Source organism: Vicugna pacos, chromosome X (genome assembly GCF_048564905.1).
Source record: "Vicugna pacos chromosome X, VicPac4, whole genome shotgun sequence".
Taxonomy (NCBI): Eukaryota; Metazoa; Chordata; class Mammalia; order Artiodactyla; family Camelidae; genus Vicugna; species Vicugna pacos.
Window position 1 is genome coordinate 38,145,504 of NC_133023.1, and position 16,197 is coordinate 38,161,700.

Here is a 16,197-nt window from a genome sequence, read left to right on the forward strand (position 1 = left end):
AGTAGTATCTCATGGTACGGATGTCTGTTAAACCACTCGCCTATTGTAGGACATTTTGCTGGCTTCCAGACTGGGGCTATTACAGATAAAGTTGCTATAAACAATCATGTACAGGTTTTTGTGTAAACAGAAGTTTTTCACTTTTGGGGGCTAAATCCTCAGGAATAAAACTGCTGGGTCGTATGGTTAATTTCAAAGTTAGTTTTAAAAGAAACTGCGAAAATATTTTCCAGAGTGGCTGTACCATTTCACATCCCCACCAGCAACGCATGAGAGAGTCAGATTTTTCAAACAGAAATGAGTCACTGACGGTGAGTCAACTGTAGTCTCTGAGTGGGTGCAGAACACAGTAATAAGCCATGTGGGAGAAGGAAAAAAAACTAGGAAATTATGCAGGTAAATTAATACAGAGATTCCCATGCTTCGAGAAATACTGGCAAAAATCTCTTACCTTCTTTAAACTGTATCCAGCATGGAAGATAATTGGAGGCAGGAGAATGTTGAAAAAGACCTCTGGATCAAATGTTACCTAAAGGTTTAAAAAGAAAAAAAAAGCCAATTTTTAGTTTAATATCAACCGGTGCCATAATATTTGCTTAATATTTTAAGCCACAGACTAAAGTTTGAATATTTAAAACAAATGACATAAATGGGAAAGGTCACAGACCCATCACAGGAGAGAAGCCACGAGCATGAGCATGTCCTTCTCCACAAAGCACTTCTGCCTTCTGCTCTTGCCATGTTGTTTTTATGTTTTGTTTTGTTTTGTTTGGGTGGGTTTTTTTTTTTTGGCATGTTGTTTAATACGTATTCAGTGCAACTTTGAGAACTCACAGAAAGCTTCTGGTCAATGTTCTTACACAAGAAATCAAACTCTCTTATTAAACCTTTATAAAGGTTCAACTGCAATAAAAGATGCAGTCATGATCCTTTATTAATGTTCTGGGTCCTCCCCACAGAATGATTTATAGACATCATTGTAACGAATTTAAGCCTCTTCTGAGTGACCAGTCTTCTGTGATGTGTGATGTGGCCTAGATCAAAGTCTCTACTGATGCCAACGTAAATTCATCAATTCTGAGGGGACTAGAATTACCTGTAGGCAATTAGGGAAATCACTCTGAAACTATTAGACAGCAAAATCTTATCACATCCAGAAAAGAATTAAGCGTTCTCTAAGCCTCCTAACCTTTTTAAAGAATTTGTTCACACTGGGAGATTAACTGGCTCTGATTTCAATTAATTACTTTAAATCTCCGTTTGAATGATTAAAAGTAAAGTTAGCATTTTCTCTTTAGAAACTGGAAATGTTGACCGCCCTAATTAAAAGTATGTTTTAATTCAAATTATGTTTTATTCTTTCTTCTTGCTGAAGATAAAAGTAGTCTGAAAAACAGAGAATGGCCCAATGAGAAGGGGCCTTGGACACACACCTCTCCAGTATGAGGACACTGGGGCCCAGGAGAGAGGGACCTGCTGGAAGTCCTGTTTGAATCAGCACAGGAGTTCTCTGACACCCACTTCAAGACTCTCTGCATCAACCAAGCCGCCTCAACATGTCTCTTCTCCCCTCAATTAACAACTATCATCTCAGCCTCATTTGTCCTCCCACCTTTGCTTTGTGTGGCAGAAGTTGAAAAAGAAAGGAATTGAATTAACACTTTTTCTAAAGATAAGAGGGTAAAAGTCAACTTCATCTTCTATTATGAACGAAAAGATGAAAATGGGCTGACGTCTTTCCTTTTCCCCCCGATCCTACTGAGTATGAAGGATGCTGGTGGCCATTTCGAAACAGCCCTCAGTGTGGTATTTATACTGGGTACCTTTCTCAGTCACATTTAATTTCACAAATGTTTACGGAAATCCCGTGCGTTCTTATGAAGTAGTTGAGCGCAAAGAGCTTGCTAGGACTGCCATTAGGGACTGAGAGATGGGCGTGTTTAATGCTCCAGGTTGAGAATAATTTTCTTTAAAGATGGTGGTAGATCCCGAGAACAGCAACAATTTAATTCTGGAGCACAGTCTGCACTCTTTGACTGCAAGCCTTCAGATATTACAAGGGGCTCCCACAACTTGGATCCCTTACACAGAAGTCTTCCTGCTGATACGCCCGGGTCTATAAGGTAATAGAATATATGTGGATAAATACAGATCTCATGCTTATCCTGGAAATCACCCAAATGAAGAGATATAGAACCCCGTGATTCGTGGAGTATTTTAGCTATCCCCAACATCAAATGGCAAACAACAGTTGGACTCAAATTCTAAGACAACAAGACATTTTTCCTTGGAAGATTCAGTAAGCATTTGGCATCAATCACCAATGAGAGTGGGAAACCCAATCAATGTTTGTAGAACCATGAAGAACTAAGAACACTTGTGGACACTGAATACACAAGCTAAAAGAAAAATAAGAAACGAATCTTATTTTGAGAAAGACATAATCTCATCCCTGAACCAGGACAAGGATAAGAGACATAGTCAAAGAGATGGGAGGTGGAGAGAGGAGCTGAGTGGGGACTACAAACCCACTGCATCACCGGTGGTCCACATCAGTCTCACAAAGTTAAAAGGCTCAAGTTCAAATCTGGTTCCTTCTTCTCCCCATCACAGTCCAAAAGCTTCCTGGCCAAACTGGGAGCCAGGCATGTTCCCGATATTCCAAGAGTTTGAAAGGATTTCCCTCCACAAGGTCGAGACAGAATCAGAAAACTCCAAGACCATGTCAGGACAGCAGCTGGCACACGGTCCGAGCTCACCTTCCTCAGCATGTCATTCTGCTCCACGCTGTTGATCTTGCCGGGGCTGATCTCTCCTTTCAGGGTGTATTCGAAGAACTTCCCGCTGACATTCACTAATAAGGTGCTGAAGGCCCTATCTTCCTGAGTGCAGCTGAGTGACTTGTCATGACCACTGGTGGCAGGGGTGCCGTACCTCAGGATCACCCCGACGATGAGCCCTGAAACAGAGTGGAAGAAAACGTCAGGCCTGTGGGAGGACAGAGAGAGCGTGGAAGTAATGGCAACGACTAAGAAACTCAGAAGGAATCTTAGAGACCAGGCAGAGGGTGTGCATTTCAGGAACAACTACACAGTCCTTCAGAGGGGTTAAGCTTCTATCTATTCCAGGGTGAGTCCTGCAGCCCCCAGGAGGACGAGGTAGGACTGTACCTTTCACAGTTAGGATGGGACTCTAAGTAATTTTAACCACTGATCATGTCTCACTTCTCAGGCTTTTGGCGGAGGAGGATGGAGTGATCAGAGTGAGACAGGAGGGAAAGGGGCAGGGCACAACCACTGATGGAATGACAGCAACTGAGGACAGGACAAACTGATTAGAACCAAGATGGCGGAAGATTTGACTTCCAGTAGACCTTGAGCCCCATGGGGCACCCACAGGTGTCATGACAGCTCCAAGGCTGACCATAAAAGGCCCCAAAGTGGGCGGGGCCCAATTCCTGGGAATCCCCGCCCCTTCCCCAACATAGTTGGAATAATCATCCTACTCTTAAGCACATGAAATTACCAAGCCCATAAAAACTAACAACTCCACACCTCATGGTGGCTCTCTCTCTTGCCTTCTGAGACTGCCCGCACTCTGTCTATGGAATGTGTATCTCTCTAAATAAACTTGCTTTCACTTTACTATGCCTCGCTCTTGAATTCTTTCCTGAGTGAAGCAAGAACTTGCTCTCTAGCAACAAGAGGCCAAGTTTTTTTTCTGCCCAGCACAGCACACGGCAGAACTGCTGAGCTCTTCGATTTGCACCAGCAGCTTCCCTCGGGCCAGTCCTGCCACCATCCACCAGCGATGGCAAGGCCACGGGGATTTCTAGTTGCTACAGATGCAACTTGTTTTGCCACACACCAGAGGAAGGAAAAAAAGAAAAAGAAAAAAGAAATGCCTTTGCTTAGGTCATTTCAAGTACTGGGTATCATGGAGAAAAACAATTATATCCCCTAGGCAGCTAAACACCACAGTGCAAATTTTCACAGTCATGATTCAAGGACTGTAGAGCTGGCTGCTGGGGACTGTGGCATTGATACAGCTAGCATCATTAGCTGCAAGTCTTAACATTTCATTCCATTCTTAGTAGTGTTTTCTCTTTAGGAAAAAAAAAACAGCAAAACGATGTGTAAGCTTTCAATTCCATGAGTGAGGAGGGAGGGTCGCTCCCCTGGTCCTGGACGTGAGTCACACGTGCCCAAGTAAAAGTGAGCGAAATGTAAAAAAAAAAAAAACATAAATAACCACCAGACTCTTTCTACAATTCTCTCTTAGGAGGAAGATTTCAGACTTCTTTGTTCGGTTCTTTGTTAGCAGTATTGAAAGACAGAATGGTAAAATGCTCGCCCCTCCCATTTTGCCATTAATGGAGAAAGTTATATGAGAAAAAGAACAATGTCTATGTATAACGTTCTACAATGTCACCAAGACATATGAGAACTAACAAGACATTGTTGAAGAACAAATAATATATAAAATCCTTCTAGCTTTTATATATTATTTTTCTAAATACAGTTCTTTAAGCCAAACTTTGTCTATATTGCATTATTATTATTATCAAAGACTTGTGTTAACATACTTTAAACTATGTTGACTTTTGTGAAAAAATAAAGTTGTAAAATTTTACTGCAAATTAAAAATGAGGTTCTTAATCATCGCAACTTGAGAGCTTGGTCTCTGCCATCTGGAAGCTATATATATGGTGTACATTTGGCAGCCAGTCGAATAGACTGGGATTCCGAGCAGTCTGGCTTGGCTGTTGCCAACTCTCAGGGAAGTTTGTCATAAGTGGTCCCAGCCCCTAAAGGACCTCTGTCATCTTCACCTTTGTTGCGTCTGCCTGTACAACGAAGGCTCTTTATTTTCTCAGACTATTTTGGGGAGTAAATGTTCCACATCTTGTGAAGGCTGCATCCTTTGCACTCTCCTGTGGGGATGCCTCCTGCATCTCATTCTTTGAGTCACTAATAAGATATAGCTCATCAATGGCCAGACAATGGGTCCTTTAAATTGGAGAAACTTCCAAATTGGTACATTTTCAGAGAGCTCTCATTATTAACAGCTGTTTTATTGGTACTTATGAAAAAAACAAATGAGAAGGTGAATAAAATACATATATATTATATATATGTATATGCCAACCTAATGAAACAGAAAAGAAGGGGGCAGGGCACAGCCATTCGAAGAATGACACAGCAATTAACACCAAAATGGTGGAAGATTCAACCCCTAGGAGGCCTTGAGGCTCAAGATGGTGGGAGCTTTGACTTCTAGTAGACCTTGAGCTTCATTATACGCTCATTGTAATATTAACATGGTAAGTGACACTCCCACAGGGACCATGACAGCTTCGAGGCTGACCATAAAAGGTCAAAGAGTGGGCAGCGGCCCAATTCCTGGGAACCCCAACCCCTTCCCCAGGGTAGTTAGACTGGTCCTTCCACTTGTTAAGATATGAAGCTACCGAGCCCATAAAAACGCAACACCACGCCTCATGGCCGCCTCTCTTGTTTCCTCCTCTTCAGAGACGGCCCGCACTCTGTCTATGGAATATGTACCTCCTTTTACTTTAATGTGAGCACTCAACCCCCACACCCCGTGGCCTTTCTCTCTCCTTCTGAAACAGCCTACACTCTATGCAGTATGTATCTCTCTAAATAAATCTACCTTTACTCAACTGTGGCTCGCTCTTGAATTCGTTCCTGTGTGAAGCCAAGGACCCACACTTGGCGGGGCTCCTCCCAGGGACTCAGTCGAGATCTGGGACACGGCCCTACTCACGCTCCACATTCATTTCTCCTGTATTACTAAGAACTCCCTTAGTTTAAAACAAACAAAAAAACATGGTTTCGGAAGCCTTACTTGTGGTCTCAACTTCCCTTCTATGGGTCTTACAGATGCTAATGATCATTAGATTAATTGTTAATTAGGTTGATTAACAAAAAGAAGAAGCTGAGAGAAAGTCTAGATTTCTTTCCAGCAAGGTAGAAATTTTAAAGGGACTCATCCCAGAAGGGTCAAAATCTTAAGATGGTTGTTAAGAAATGGGACAAATAAAAACAGACGTTAATGAGATTAAAGCAAAAGGTTTTGACACAACACTACCTAAGGCTGGATGGGCCAAAGGGACCCCCAATTGGTACCCAACATTAAAGAGACCCAAACAAGCCCGCTCTATTTACCCCAGTTAAATATATATACATGTGTTTTACGTAATTGTAATCCAATTTTTACCCAATGGGTCACCAGGCTTCTGACAAAATTAATAATGGCTAAACATCTTGAGGCAATCCATCATACATTTAACTCCACATAAAATAATTGTAATAATTCAACACTAGATATGGGTAAAAGCAACAAAAGAAAACATTTCCTGAATTATAATAGACTAGGAACATACACTAGTAAGATACAGAGAATTTTAGGTTATCAACAGCGCTTAACCTAAAATTAGCACACTGAGTGGCCTGTCAACACAATCCTTGTCTGATCCATGAATGAGCCTTCCTAGCACCGAGGGACAAATTGGTCATGGAATGCCTCCCAAACCTTGGTCTAATTTGTGACCAAGAGGAGGCGCTATGGACCAAAGAAAATGTTGCCTGCCTTTCCAGTAAACGGAACATTGCAGACCATCAGTTGCCAAAGTAGCCGCACACATCCCCAAGGTGCGCTATTGGGAAAATTCGGATGGAGAAAAACAGTCTCCATTTAGAGAGTCGTACATCAGAGGAATAATTTCAAATAGCCCGGACTCTCCTATCTTCACAAACGTAGAAAAGCACCAAATTCCTTAACTTGAGAGGTCTGGTTTCTGTGATTAGCAGTAATCTTCTGATGTTTGACTACATGACTGGGTTTTTTTCCCCAGCAAAAACTCCTATAAATCCAGGGTCCTCTCTTACCTCTTTGGAACAATTTCTCAGAGCTGAGAGACCGTCTCCTGGGCTGGACAGTCCTCAGTAAGGTCCCCTAATAAAACATAACTCACAGCTTTTAGGTTGTGCCTTTTTTCTTCAGTTGACAATGTCTTCATCCGGAAACCAAAATAAGTCATTTACAGAAAGCTATCCTTCTCCCACATCAATATCTGTTTCACAGAACTCACTGTTTCTTTACTGCACTAGCCACATTATTAGCAGAGCTAACTAATAATACAGCAGAATCCTCACAATGACTGCCAGTCTTACAAAAGAGGCGGTGTGAGATTGTGATTTATAATAAAAAACAAGTATTTGGTCTTCATCCCAGTTTCCCGGTACACAGCTCCTAAAACCCTCGGAATCTCAGAAGTGATGTGTCCTTTTGTACGCTAATGAGATGACTGATGGCTGGGGCTCCTCGATTAGCCTCAGAATGGGGGCTGGTTGCCAGGGGAACCAACCCTGTGATTAGAGAGTTGGAACTTTTAATTCCACCCCACCTCCTGACCTCCGGGCAGGGAAGAGGGGCTGGAGGTTGAGTTAATCACGAGTGGCTAATGATTTAATTAATTGTACCTATGTAACGACACCTCTATAAAAATCCCCAAAGTACACAGGTTCAGAGAGCTTCTGGGTTGGCGAACACATGGAAGGCCGGGGAGCCTACCTTACCCGAAGGGGGCATGGAAGCTCCCACATAACTTGTCTTATGCATCTCTTCCATCTGGCTGTTCCTGAGTTATATCCTTTTATAATCAACCAGCAATATAGTAAGTAAATGGATTTCCTGAGTTCTTTGAGGTCTTCTAGCAGGTGATCCAACCCAAGGAGAGGAACATGGGAGCCTCTGATTTATAGCCAGTTGGTCAGAAGTTCGGGTGACAACCTGGACTTGTGACTGACCATTGAAATGAGAGGGGCAGGGGTCTTGTGAGGCCCGTGGGATCTGACGCTGTTTCCAGGTAGATAGTGTCACAACTGAGCTAAATTGTGTGATACCCAGTGGTATCTCCTAGAGAGCTGGAGAATTGCTTGGTGTGAGAAAACTCCCACACGTGGCCACAGAAGTGTCTAGCAGAGAGCAGAAGGGAAACAGATTTGCTCCTTGCAGGAGGTTTATGTTTGCAGACAAACTCCTCAACTACAGGAAATGCCCTCGCACTTTCTCTCAGTAATCATCACCGTCATTCCTAGAAGAGTTATTAGATGATGAATATTGTTTTTATAAACTTAAGAAATCTTTCCCTCCCTACCTGGGTCCAACGTGCCCACATTAAAGATGTTATGGAGACAGCGAAGGTGATGGTGCTGCCCCCTTGTGTTAACATATGACAATAAAAAGCACCACAGCAAAGACAAAGGTTAAAACCGTCCCGAAACTTTTGATCAAAAATGTACTATTCAGCCATAAAAACCGACAACATAACGCCATTTGCAGCAACATGGATGTCCCTGGAGAATGTCATTCTAAGTGAAGTAAGCCAGAAACAGAAAGAAAAATACCATATGAGATCATTCATATGTGGAATTAAAAAAAAAAGAACATAAATACTAAACAGAAACAGACTCACAGACATAGAATACAAACTTGTGGTTGCCAAGGGGGCGGTGGGTGGGAAGGGACAGACTGGGATTTCAAAACCTGTAGATACTGACAGGCATATATAGAATAGATAAACAAGATTATACTGTACAGCACAGGGAAATACATACAAGGTCTTGTGGTAGCTCATAGAGAAAAAGAATGTGACAACGAATATATATATATGTTCATGTATAACTAAAAAATTGTGCTCTACACTGGAATTTGACACAACATTGTAAACTGACTATAACTCAATAAAATAAAATGTACCGAGTAACAAGATATGCTGCTAATTCAAGGTAGAATTTGAGTAGCTTCTCAAACATTTAGATATATGTTTATAACCATCATAGTCCATGGCACAAAGAACAGAGTCATTGCTATACGAAGTGCACATGTGGCGTCTTCCACTTCAAGAAAGAATAAGAAATTAGGACTGTAGAAGGGGTATTTTAGTGAAAATATAATAAAGACTTGGAAAAAACACGAATGGCATATTTTCATCTTTTAGATATGGAAGCCATCCTTGGACAGGATAAAATCTACAACTATAAAAATGTCATAACCCCCAAGGAATTAGAATGTGACATCAGATTTTTTTTTCAAAGCTCAGAAAGTTCAGTACTCACAAAAAATAATGATGGAGAGCAACAGAGGCATTAATGGTTTTACTGGATCAACAGCACAGCGTTCCAGACAACAAAGAGCAATAACCGACAATGCACGCGGGTCAGAAACACAGCACGTAAGACGTCAGCTGGTGAAAACAGACTCACTGATTTCACAGGTATATGACTAATGCCAGGAAAACTTTAATTCTCAACTTTTACAGAAAGCAAACATGGAGGAAATTCTTTTGATATCTGATGTGGCTTAAAGCAACACGAGGAACTCCAAAGGTGCAAAAATTCAAAACTTTTTCTGGAAAAAAATTTCAAGACTTTCAACTTGTATGAAAAAAAAAAACTCCTGTGTTTGCATACTGTGCTGATGGTATACAACTGCAAACATTTCTAATGTTTAAAAAAGACATGACTCTCCCCCACCAAACCTCCTATATACAGTTTATGCATGTGCCCATCCTAAAATTGGTGGTATCAGGAAGGAATTTAATAATGGACAAAGCGTGGCTCAAAAATTCTATAAGGTCATTAAAGAAACTAGCCCCCATGAGTCTGGTGCCAGTGTCCATGAGATTGTTGGGAGAACTGTTGAACAAATCGACGCTCAGCTGTAATTCTAGACAGCCATCCACCTGCTGCAATAGTTCAATGTCTCTATTTATAAGCCTTTGTTAAGGAGTTGGGGAGCAGGAGGCTTGATGTACTGTTCCCTAACGGGACTTCACCTTCCCTTATGGGAGCTACTGGGAGCTCAGTTGGGGCACTACTCTGGGGATATTTACAGCACTGTAGGAGCTGTTCTGAGTTCGAAAGCTTCGTCTGAAATTCAGAGAAAAGAAAGCATTCCATTCCACATCCAGTCACACAGAGTGTCTGAGGACAGTGATAACTATTTCTAATTGAGTGAACAAAGAGAGAGCAGGGGCAATGACTTTTCAGGTTTGGGGGTCATGTAAGGGACTCCGGTTTTGAGAAGGTGTTACAGCCTTTCCAATATCCTTGTCTACTTGTTCTATTACATATTATGCAGCTGTGCCATTCACCAGTATAGTTTCAAGGAGAATTCATTGAAAATATGATTGTCACTTGAACACGGAGTGAAATATTCACTTTTAAAAACTAATTTTATTGAGGTGTAATTGACATACCATAAAATTTGCCCCAAATTTTAAGTGTACAATTCCATGATTTTGAGTATATTCACAGAGTTGTGCAACTACCACAATCTAAGTTTGGAACATTTCCTTTTGCAGTCACTGTTTCCCACTCCCAGCCCCAGGCAACTACTGATCTATTTTTCTGTCTCTGCAGATTTGCCTTTTCAAGACATTTCATACAAATGGAATCATACAATATGTAGTCTTTCATGCCATTATGTTTTCAAGGTTCACCCATGTGCCAAGAAGCTACTAGTACTTCATCACTTTTTACTGCTGAACAGTATTCCACTGTATGGATATACCGTATTTTGTTTATCTATTCACCAGTTGAGCATTTGCGTTGGTTCCACTTTTTTGCTATTATCAATAACGCTGCTGTGAGCATTTCCATCCAAGTCTGTGTGGACATATGTTTTCATTTCTCTAGGGTAGAGACCTAGGAATGGAGCTGCTGTATCACATGGTAAATCCATGTTTACTATTTTAAGAAACTGCCAAACTGTTTTCCAACCATTTAAGGAAACTGTATACCATTTTATACGGTTTTTATCTCCATCAGCAAAGTATGAGAGTTACAGCTTGTTTATATGCTCCACAACACTTGTTTTTGTCTTTTAATTTTATCTACTTTAGAGACTGTTTAGTGATATCTCACTGTGGTTTTAATTTGCATTTCCCTAATGCCTAATGAGGTCAAGTATATTTTAATGTGCTTATGGGCCACCTGTATATCTTCTTTGGTGAAATGTCCGTTGATTCAAATCCTTTGCCATGTTTAAACCAGACTGTCTTAGTGAACTGTAAAAGATCTTGATGTATTCTGATACAAGTTCTTTATTAATATATGATTTGAAAATATTTTCTCCCAGTCTGTGGCTTGTTTTTACTTCTCTTTTTTTTTTAAACTTTCTTGATGCTGTCTTCTTAAATTTTTTTTTTTTACTTTTTAAATAAAATGGACTTTTTCCCTTGGGTGTACAGTTCCATGAATTTTTACATTTGATTTTTTATTGAGGTAACATTGGTTTATAACATGTAAGTTTCAGGTGTACAACGTTATATTTCTACTTCTGTATACACGACAGCATAGATTCATGTAAGCACCACCCCCATCAGGATATCACACAGTTCTGTCACTCCCAAGAAAACTCCCTTGTACTATATCCCTTGAGAGTTATAGCTTCACCCTATCTGTAACGCCAGCAGTCACTGATTTGTTTCCCGTAACAAGAGTTTTGTCTTTTTATATAGTGTGTGACCATATAGTATGGGACCTTTTGAGACTGGCTTCTCTCAGCCTAGCACCTTTGAGATTCACCCAAGTAGTGTGGGAGTTAACACTTCATTCCTTTTCACTGTTGAGTAGCATCCCATTGCATGAATATACTAGTTTGTTTATCCATTCACTTGTTGAGGGACATTTGGCTTGTTTTCAGCTTTTGGCTCTCACAAATAAGGCCGCTATGAACATCCATGAGGAGGGTTTTATGCGAACATGTTTTCATTTCTCTAGGGCAAATACCCAGAATGGGACTGCTCAGTCATTGGGCAAGTTTATGTTCAGTTTTATAAGAACCGGCCAAGCATTTCCCAGTTACTAGAACCATTTTTGCAACAATCCCCCAACCCCCAAGCAATGTATGAGAGTTCTAGTTGCTCTGAACCTGATAACTCTTGACAATACAACAGAAAATGTGTGAATCACCTATCAGCCGGCCTGGGAGTGATGCTGCTCTGATTTTAATTAAAGAAAGAAAATGAGTCTGTAGCTTTTCAAGACAAAAGTTCTGTCTTGTTTCCATCAGTATATGAGACACTAAAATAGTGAAAATCAGGGCCCATCAGCCAAGAGTTCAACCTCCAATCCAACACCCCTCTTCTTCAACAGCTGAAATTCCAAAGATTTAATCAAACCCAACATGGAACAAATTTATATGATTTAAACACACCATCAATTCTAAGTGTTTCCCCAAATATGGAATGTCATCGTTAAGAATAAAAGGAAGAAAATGACTTTAGGTCTTAAATATCTACTTGGAAAACTAGACATGGGAAAGTTACTGTATTGTCCCATGAAGTTCTTGGCCGAGACACCAGGAACATCTTCCCATCACTGCTGTGCTGCACAGCATTTGTCTATGGATGACCAGATACCACATGCCTTCTGACAGTCTTTACAAAATGAAGATGCCCATTCTAATATATAATGGAAGAGTGGGAGAGTCTTTCATTGAAAACTAGGAACCAAGGAGGCAGACTTGGGCTCAATGATTGAACTTCTAACTAGAGGAGACCAATATGGTACCCAAGAGTAAGCTGATTTCACTTGCCTCATTCTAGTCAGGGCCTCTGCTGGCTCAACATCTCCAGGGCCTGGAGAGATTATTTCCATCTAATCCAGGACTACAGCCTCAGGAAATCATTGTTGCCACACACCTAAACCATGTTCTCTAAACTCCATCCACCTAGCTCCTTTAGCTCCCAATGGTTTCCAAATTTTGATAGCAGAGAGAGCATCACTAATTCAACCCCTGAAACCCCAAACAACATGGGATGACCACTGAAATTCTTAAACATTTTTTCCTTAAAATGCTTTTAAAATAAAATTTATAGATATGTTTGAGAAGCTGATGGGAGGCCAGCGGATTCTTGGATTAGGTCTAAGGACCTTTCAAATCCTACCATCAGTTTTCTATTTTAGATCAGGTATATGAATATTTATTTGCTTCTGCCTCATAATATGACATTTCCCAAAATCAAGGACAGTGCACCTGTGGCTGAGTCATCACTTGACACATTTTAATTGCTGTTTTGTGTATTTCTCCTTTAATTAAAACACATTAATCAAATTCAAGTCAACTGCCAAAAGACTAGACTACAAATGTTACTACAACAGATTATCACACACTCTCCTGACGTGTTTGCCACTCTTCAAGGGTCCAGGACAAGACTTTCAGCTAAACATCAGCTACACTTTGAAATAAATTAATCAACCTTTCCTCTGAGCCTCTGCCTGGAACTGTCCTCCCACTCTCTGCTCCCTAATGGCCTTCACCGACTCAACTCCTACTCATCCTCCAAGTCACAATGTAGATATCACTTCTTCCAGGCAGGGTAGCCCTTCCTGATATCTCAGGACTGGGTTGGATTCTCCACAGTCAGGGCCGTTCTCACAGACTTCAACAGGAAAGAGGCTCCCTGGAACTGTTCAGGGCACCGCATACACAACCATATGTGGTGGACCAGCTCATCACGCATTTCCAGAATAGTCTCTGATAATGACTGTGTTCTCAGAACAATGACTGCACTGCACTGTGACTGCCATTTAAGTGCCCGTCCCTCACCCCCAGGGCTAATTTTCCTGAAGGCAGTGCTCAGTGAGGACTCGCCACCCATCCCTGCATCTGACCCACCACAGCCACTCAATAAATGACTCTAGACTATGGAGACATTAGCCAGTAGCCATCTGCTAATAAGGAATTATCCCATTTGAGTTATAGGAAAAGAGTCTTAGTTCTGACCCCTAAGGAACAACTACTTCTCTTCAAACTCTTACCTGCCGTTAAATCCAAGGATACCCACCTTTATCAGCCTTTATAATTTGGCTCAAATTAAAGAATAAAATTCAAGTATTTTCATAGGTTAAAAAACTTCCAATGGCTTTATGAGGCATATTACAAAATCTACTTCTTAGATGCCCTGAATTTAAGCAACATTGAAAAGAAACAAATGCACTAATCAGAGTTATCTTAGAGAGCGATGAAACTGGCACACACAACAACAACTGGATTTGCTGATCTAGTTACCCCAACTAAGGGATGCTTGAGTCTTAAACTGAAATAAATGCAAATATATAGATAACACACAAGTGAAAAGGGAGGGTTTTGAGAACACATGGTAAAATGAACAAAGCAGAGCTTGTATGTAATTACCAATTTTAATTTATGATGGTATTTTTTTTAGTTGAAAAAAATCTATTTAAGAATTCACCTGAATTCAAAGACTATCAACCAAAATAAAGTATCTGCAATAGACTGACTGTGTCTTCTCAAACTCCATATGTTGGAGCCCTAACTCCTCAAAGTGACTTTTATTTGGAGATCAGGCTTTTAGGAGGTAATTAGGGTTAGATGAGGTCATAAGGGTGAGGTCTTAGTCCAACAGAATTAGTGGCCTTATAGGAAAATGAAGAGAGATTTCTCTCTGTGTGCACATGCACAGAGGAAAGGCCATGTGAGCACACAGTGAAAAGGTGGCTTATCCACAAGCTAGGAAGAAAGGCCTCACCAGAACTCAACCCTGCTGGCACCTGATCTCAGACTTCCAGTGTCCAGGATTGTGAGAAAATCCATTTCTGTATTTAAGCCACCCAGCCTGTGGTATTTGGTGATGGCAGCCCAACCTGACTAATACACCACCTTTTTGAGGAACTGCAGGTGGCTTCTCTGGACCATCAGCAATATCTCTACAGCCAATTCACATCCCACCTCTCAACTAGGAAACATGTCTTTTACAGATTAGAAGTTAAGATCCCACTGCTGCAACACAAGGTTCCAAAACCCTACTCCAGAGATGCTTCTTGCATTTTTGTTTTTCCTTTTCCCATACCACCATCACAATGAGTTTTCTTAATGTTCCAAAGGAGACTTTCACCATATTGACTTCCTGGCATGAAGTCCCACTTCTGTAGAAAGTATTATCCTATGGCACTAACCAAGCAATTACCATACGTCTGTTCTCCCCAATCAAACCTGATAGGGTGAGACCCAAGTTTAATTTTCATTAATGCTTTTAAAACATCATATCCTTGGGAAGATGTTGAAAATATATTGTGTTTAGAAATTTACTCATGGCACACAAAATATACTTTTTTTATTTAGCTGATCAATACAACTATGCAAAAAAGGGGGACAAAGATTTAAGTTCATACATTTATCTTAGCAATGTTCTCCTAGGGCAGTCTACCCAGGCAATAGAAATAAAAACAAAAATAAACAAATGGGACCTAATTAAACTTACAAGCTTTTGCACAGCAAAAGAAATCATTAGTAAAACAAAATGACAACCTACAGAATGGGAGAAAACATTTGCTAATGATGTGACTGACGAAAGTTTAATTTCCAGAATATATAAACAGCTCATACAACTTAATAACAAAAACAAACAAACAACCCAACCCAAAAATGGGCAGAAGACCTTAACAAGCAATTCTCCAATGAAGACATGTGAATAGCCCATAGGTACATGAAAAAATGCTCAGTATCACTAATTATCAGAGAAATGCAAATCAAAACTACAATGAGGTATCACCTCACACCAGTCAGAATGGCCATCATTCAAAAGTTCACAAACAATAAACGCTGGAGAGGGTGTGGAGAAAAGGGAACCCTCCTACACTGTTGGTGGGAATGTAGTTTGGTGCAGCCACTGTGGAAAACAGTATGGCGATTCCTCTAAAAACTAAAAATAGACTTACCATATGATCCAGCAATCCCACTCCTGGACATATATCCAGAGGGAACCTTAATTCAAAAAGATGCATGCACCCCAATGTTCATAACAGCACTATTTACAATAACCAAGACATGGAAGCAACCTAAATGTCCATCAACAGATGATTGGATGAAGAAGCTGTGGTGTATTTATTTATACAATGGAATACTACTCAGTAATAAAAGAGAATAAAATAATGCCATTTGCAGCAACATGGCTGGATCTGGAGACTGTCATTCTAAGTGAAGTAAGCCAGAAAGAGAAAGAAAAATACCATATATCACGCATATATGGAATCTAAAAAAAAAGAAAAAAGAAAAAGAGAAAAGAGGACACTAACGAACTCATCTACAAAACAGAAACAGACTCATAGAGACAGTAAACAATCTTATGGTTACCAGGGGAAA

General features: G+C 40.5%; 1 protein-coding gene across 2 annotated transcripts in view; it reads right to left on the reverse strand.

The window, feature by feature from the left end:
- The window catches only part of SLC9A7 (solute carrier family 9 member A7), a 119,189-nt gene that overhangs the window by 59,416 nt on the left and 43,576 nt on the right, over positions 1 to 16,197 (reverse strand). For both annotated transcript variants that reach the window (XM_015247235.3, XM_015247234.3), the window contains exons 2-3: positions 2,760 to 2,959; positions 452 to 529 (exon numbers count right to left, since the gene is read on the reverse strand). In XM_015247235.3, the coding sequence (XP_015102721.2) occupies positions 452 to 529; positions 2,760 to 2,959 (278 nt within the window). The remainder of the gene's footprint in view (positions 1 to 451; positions 530 to 2,759; positions 2,960 to 16,197) is intronic.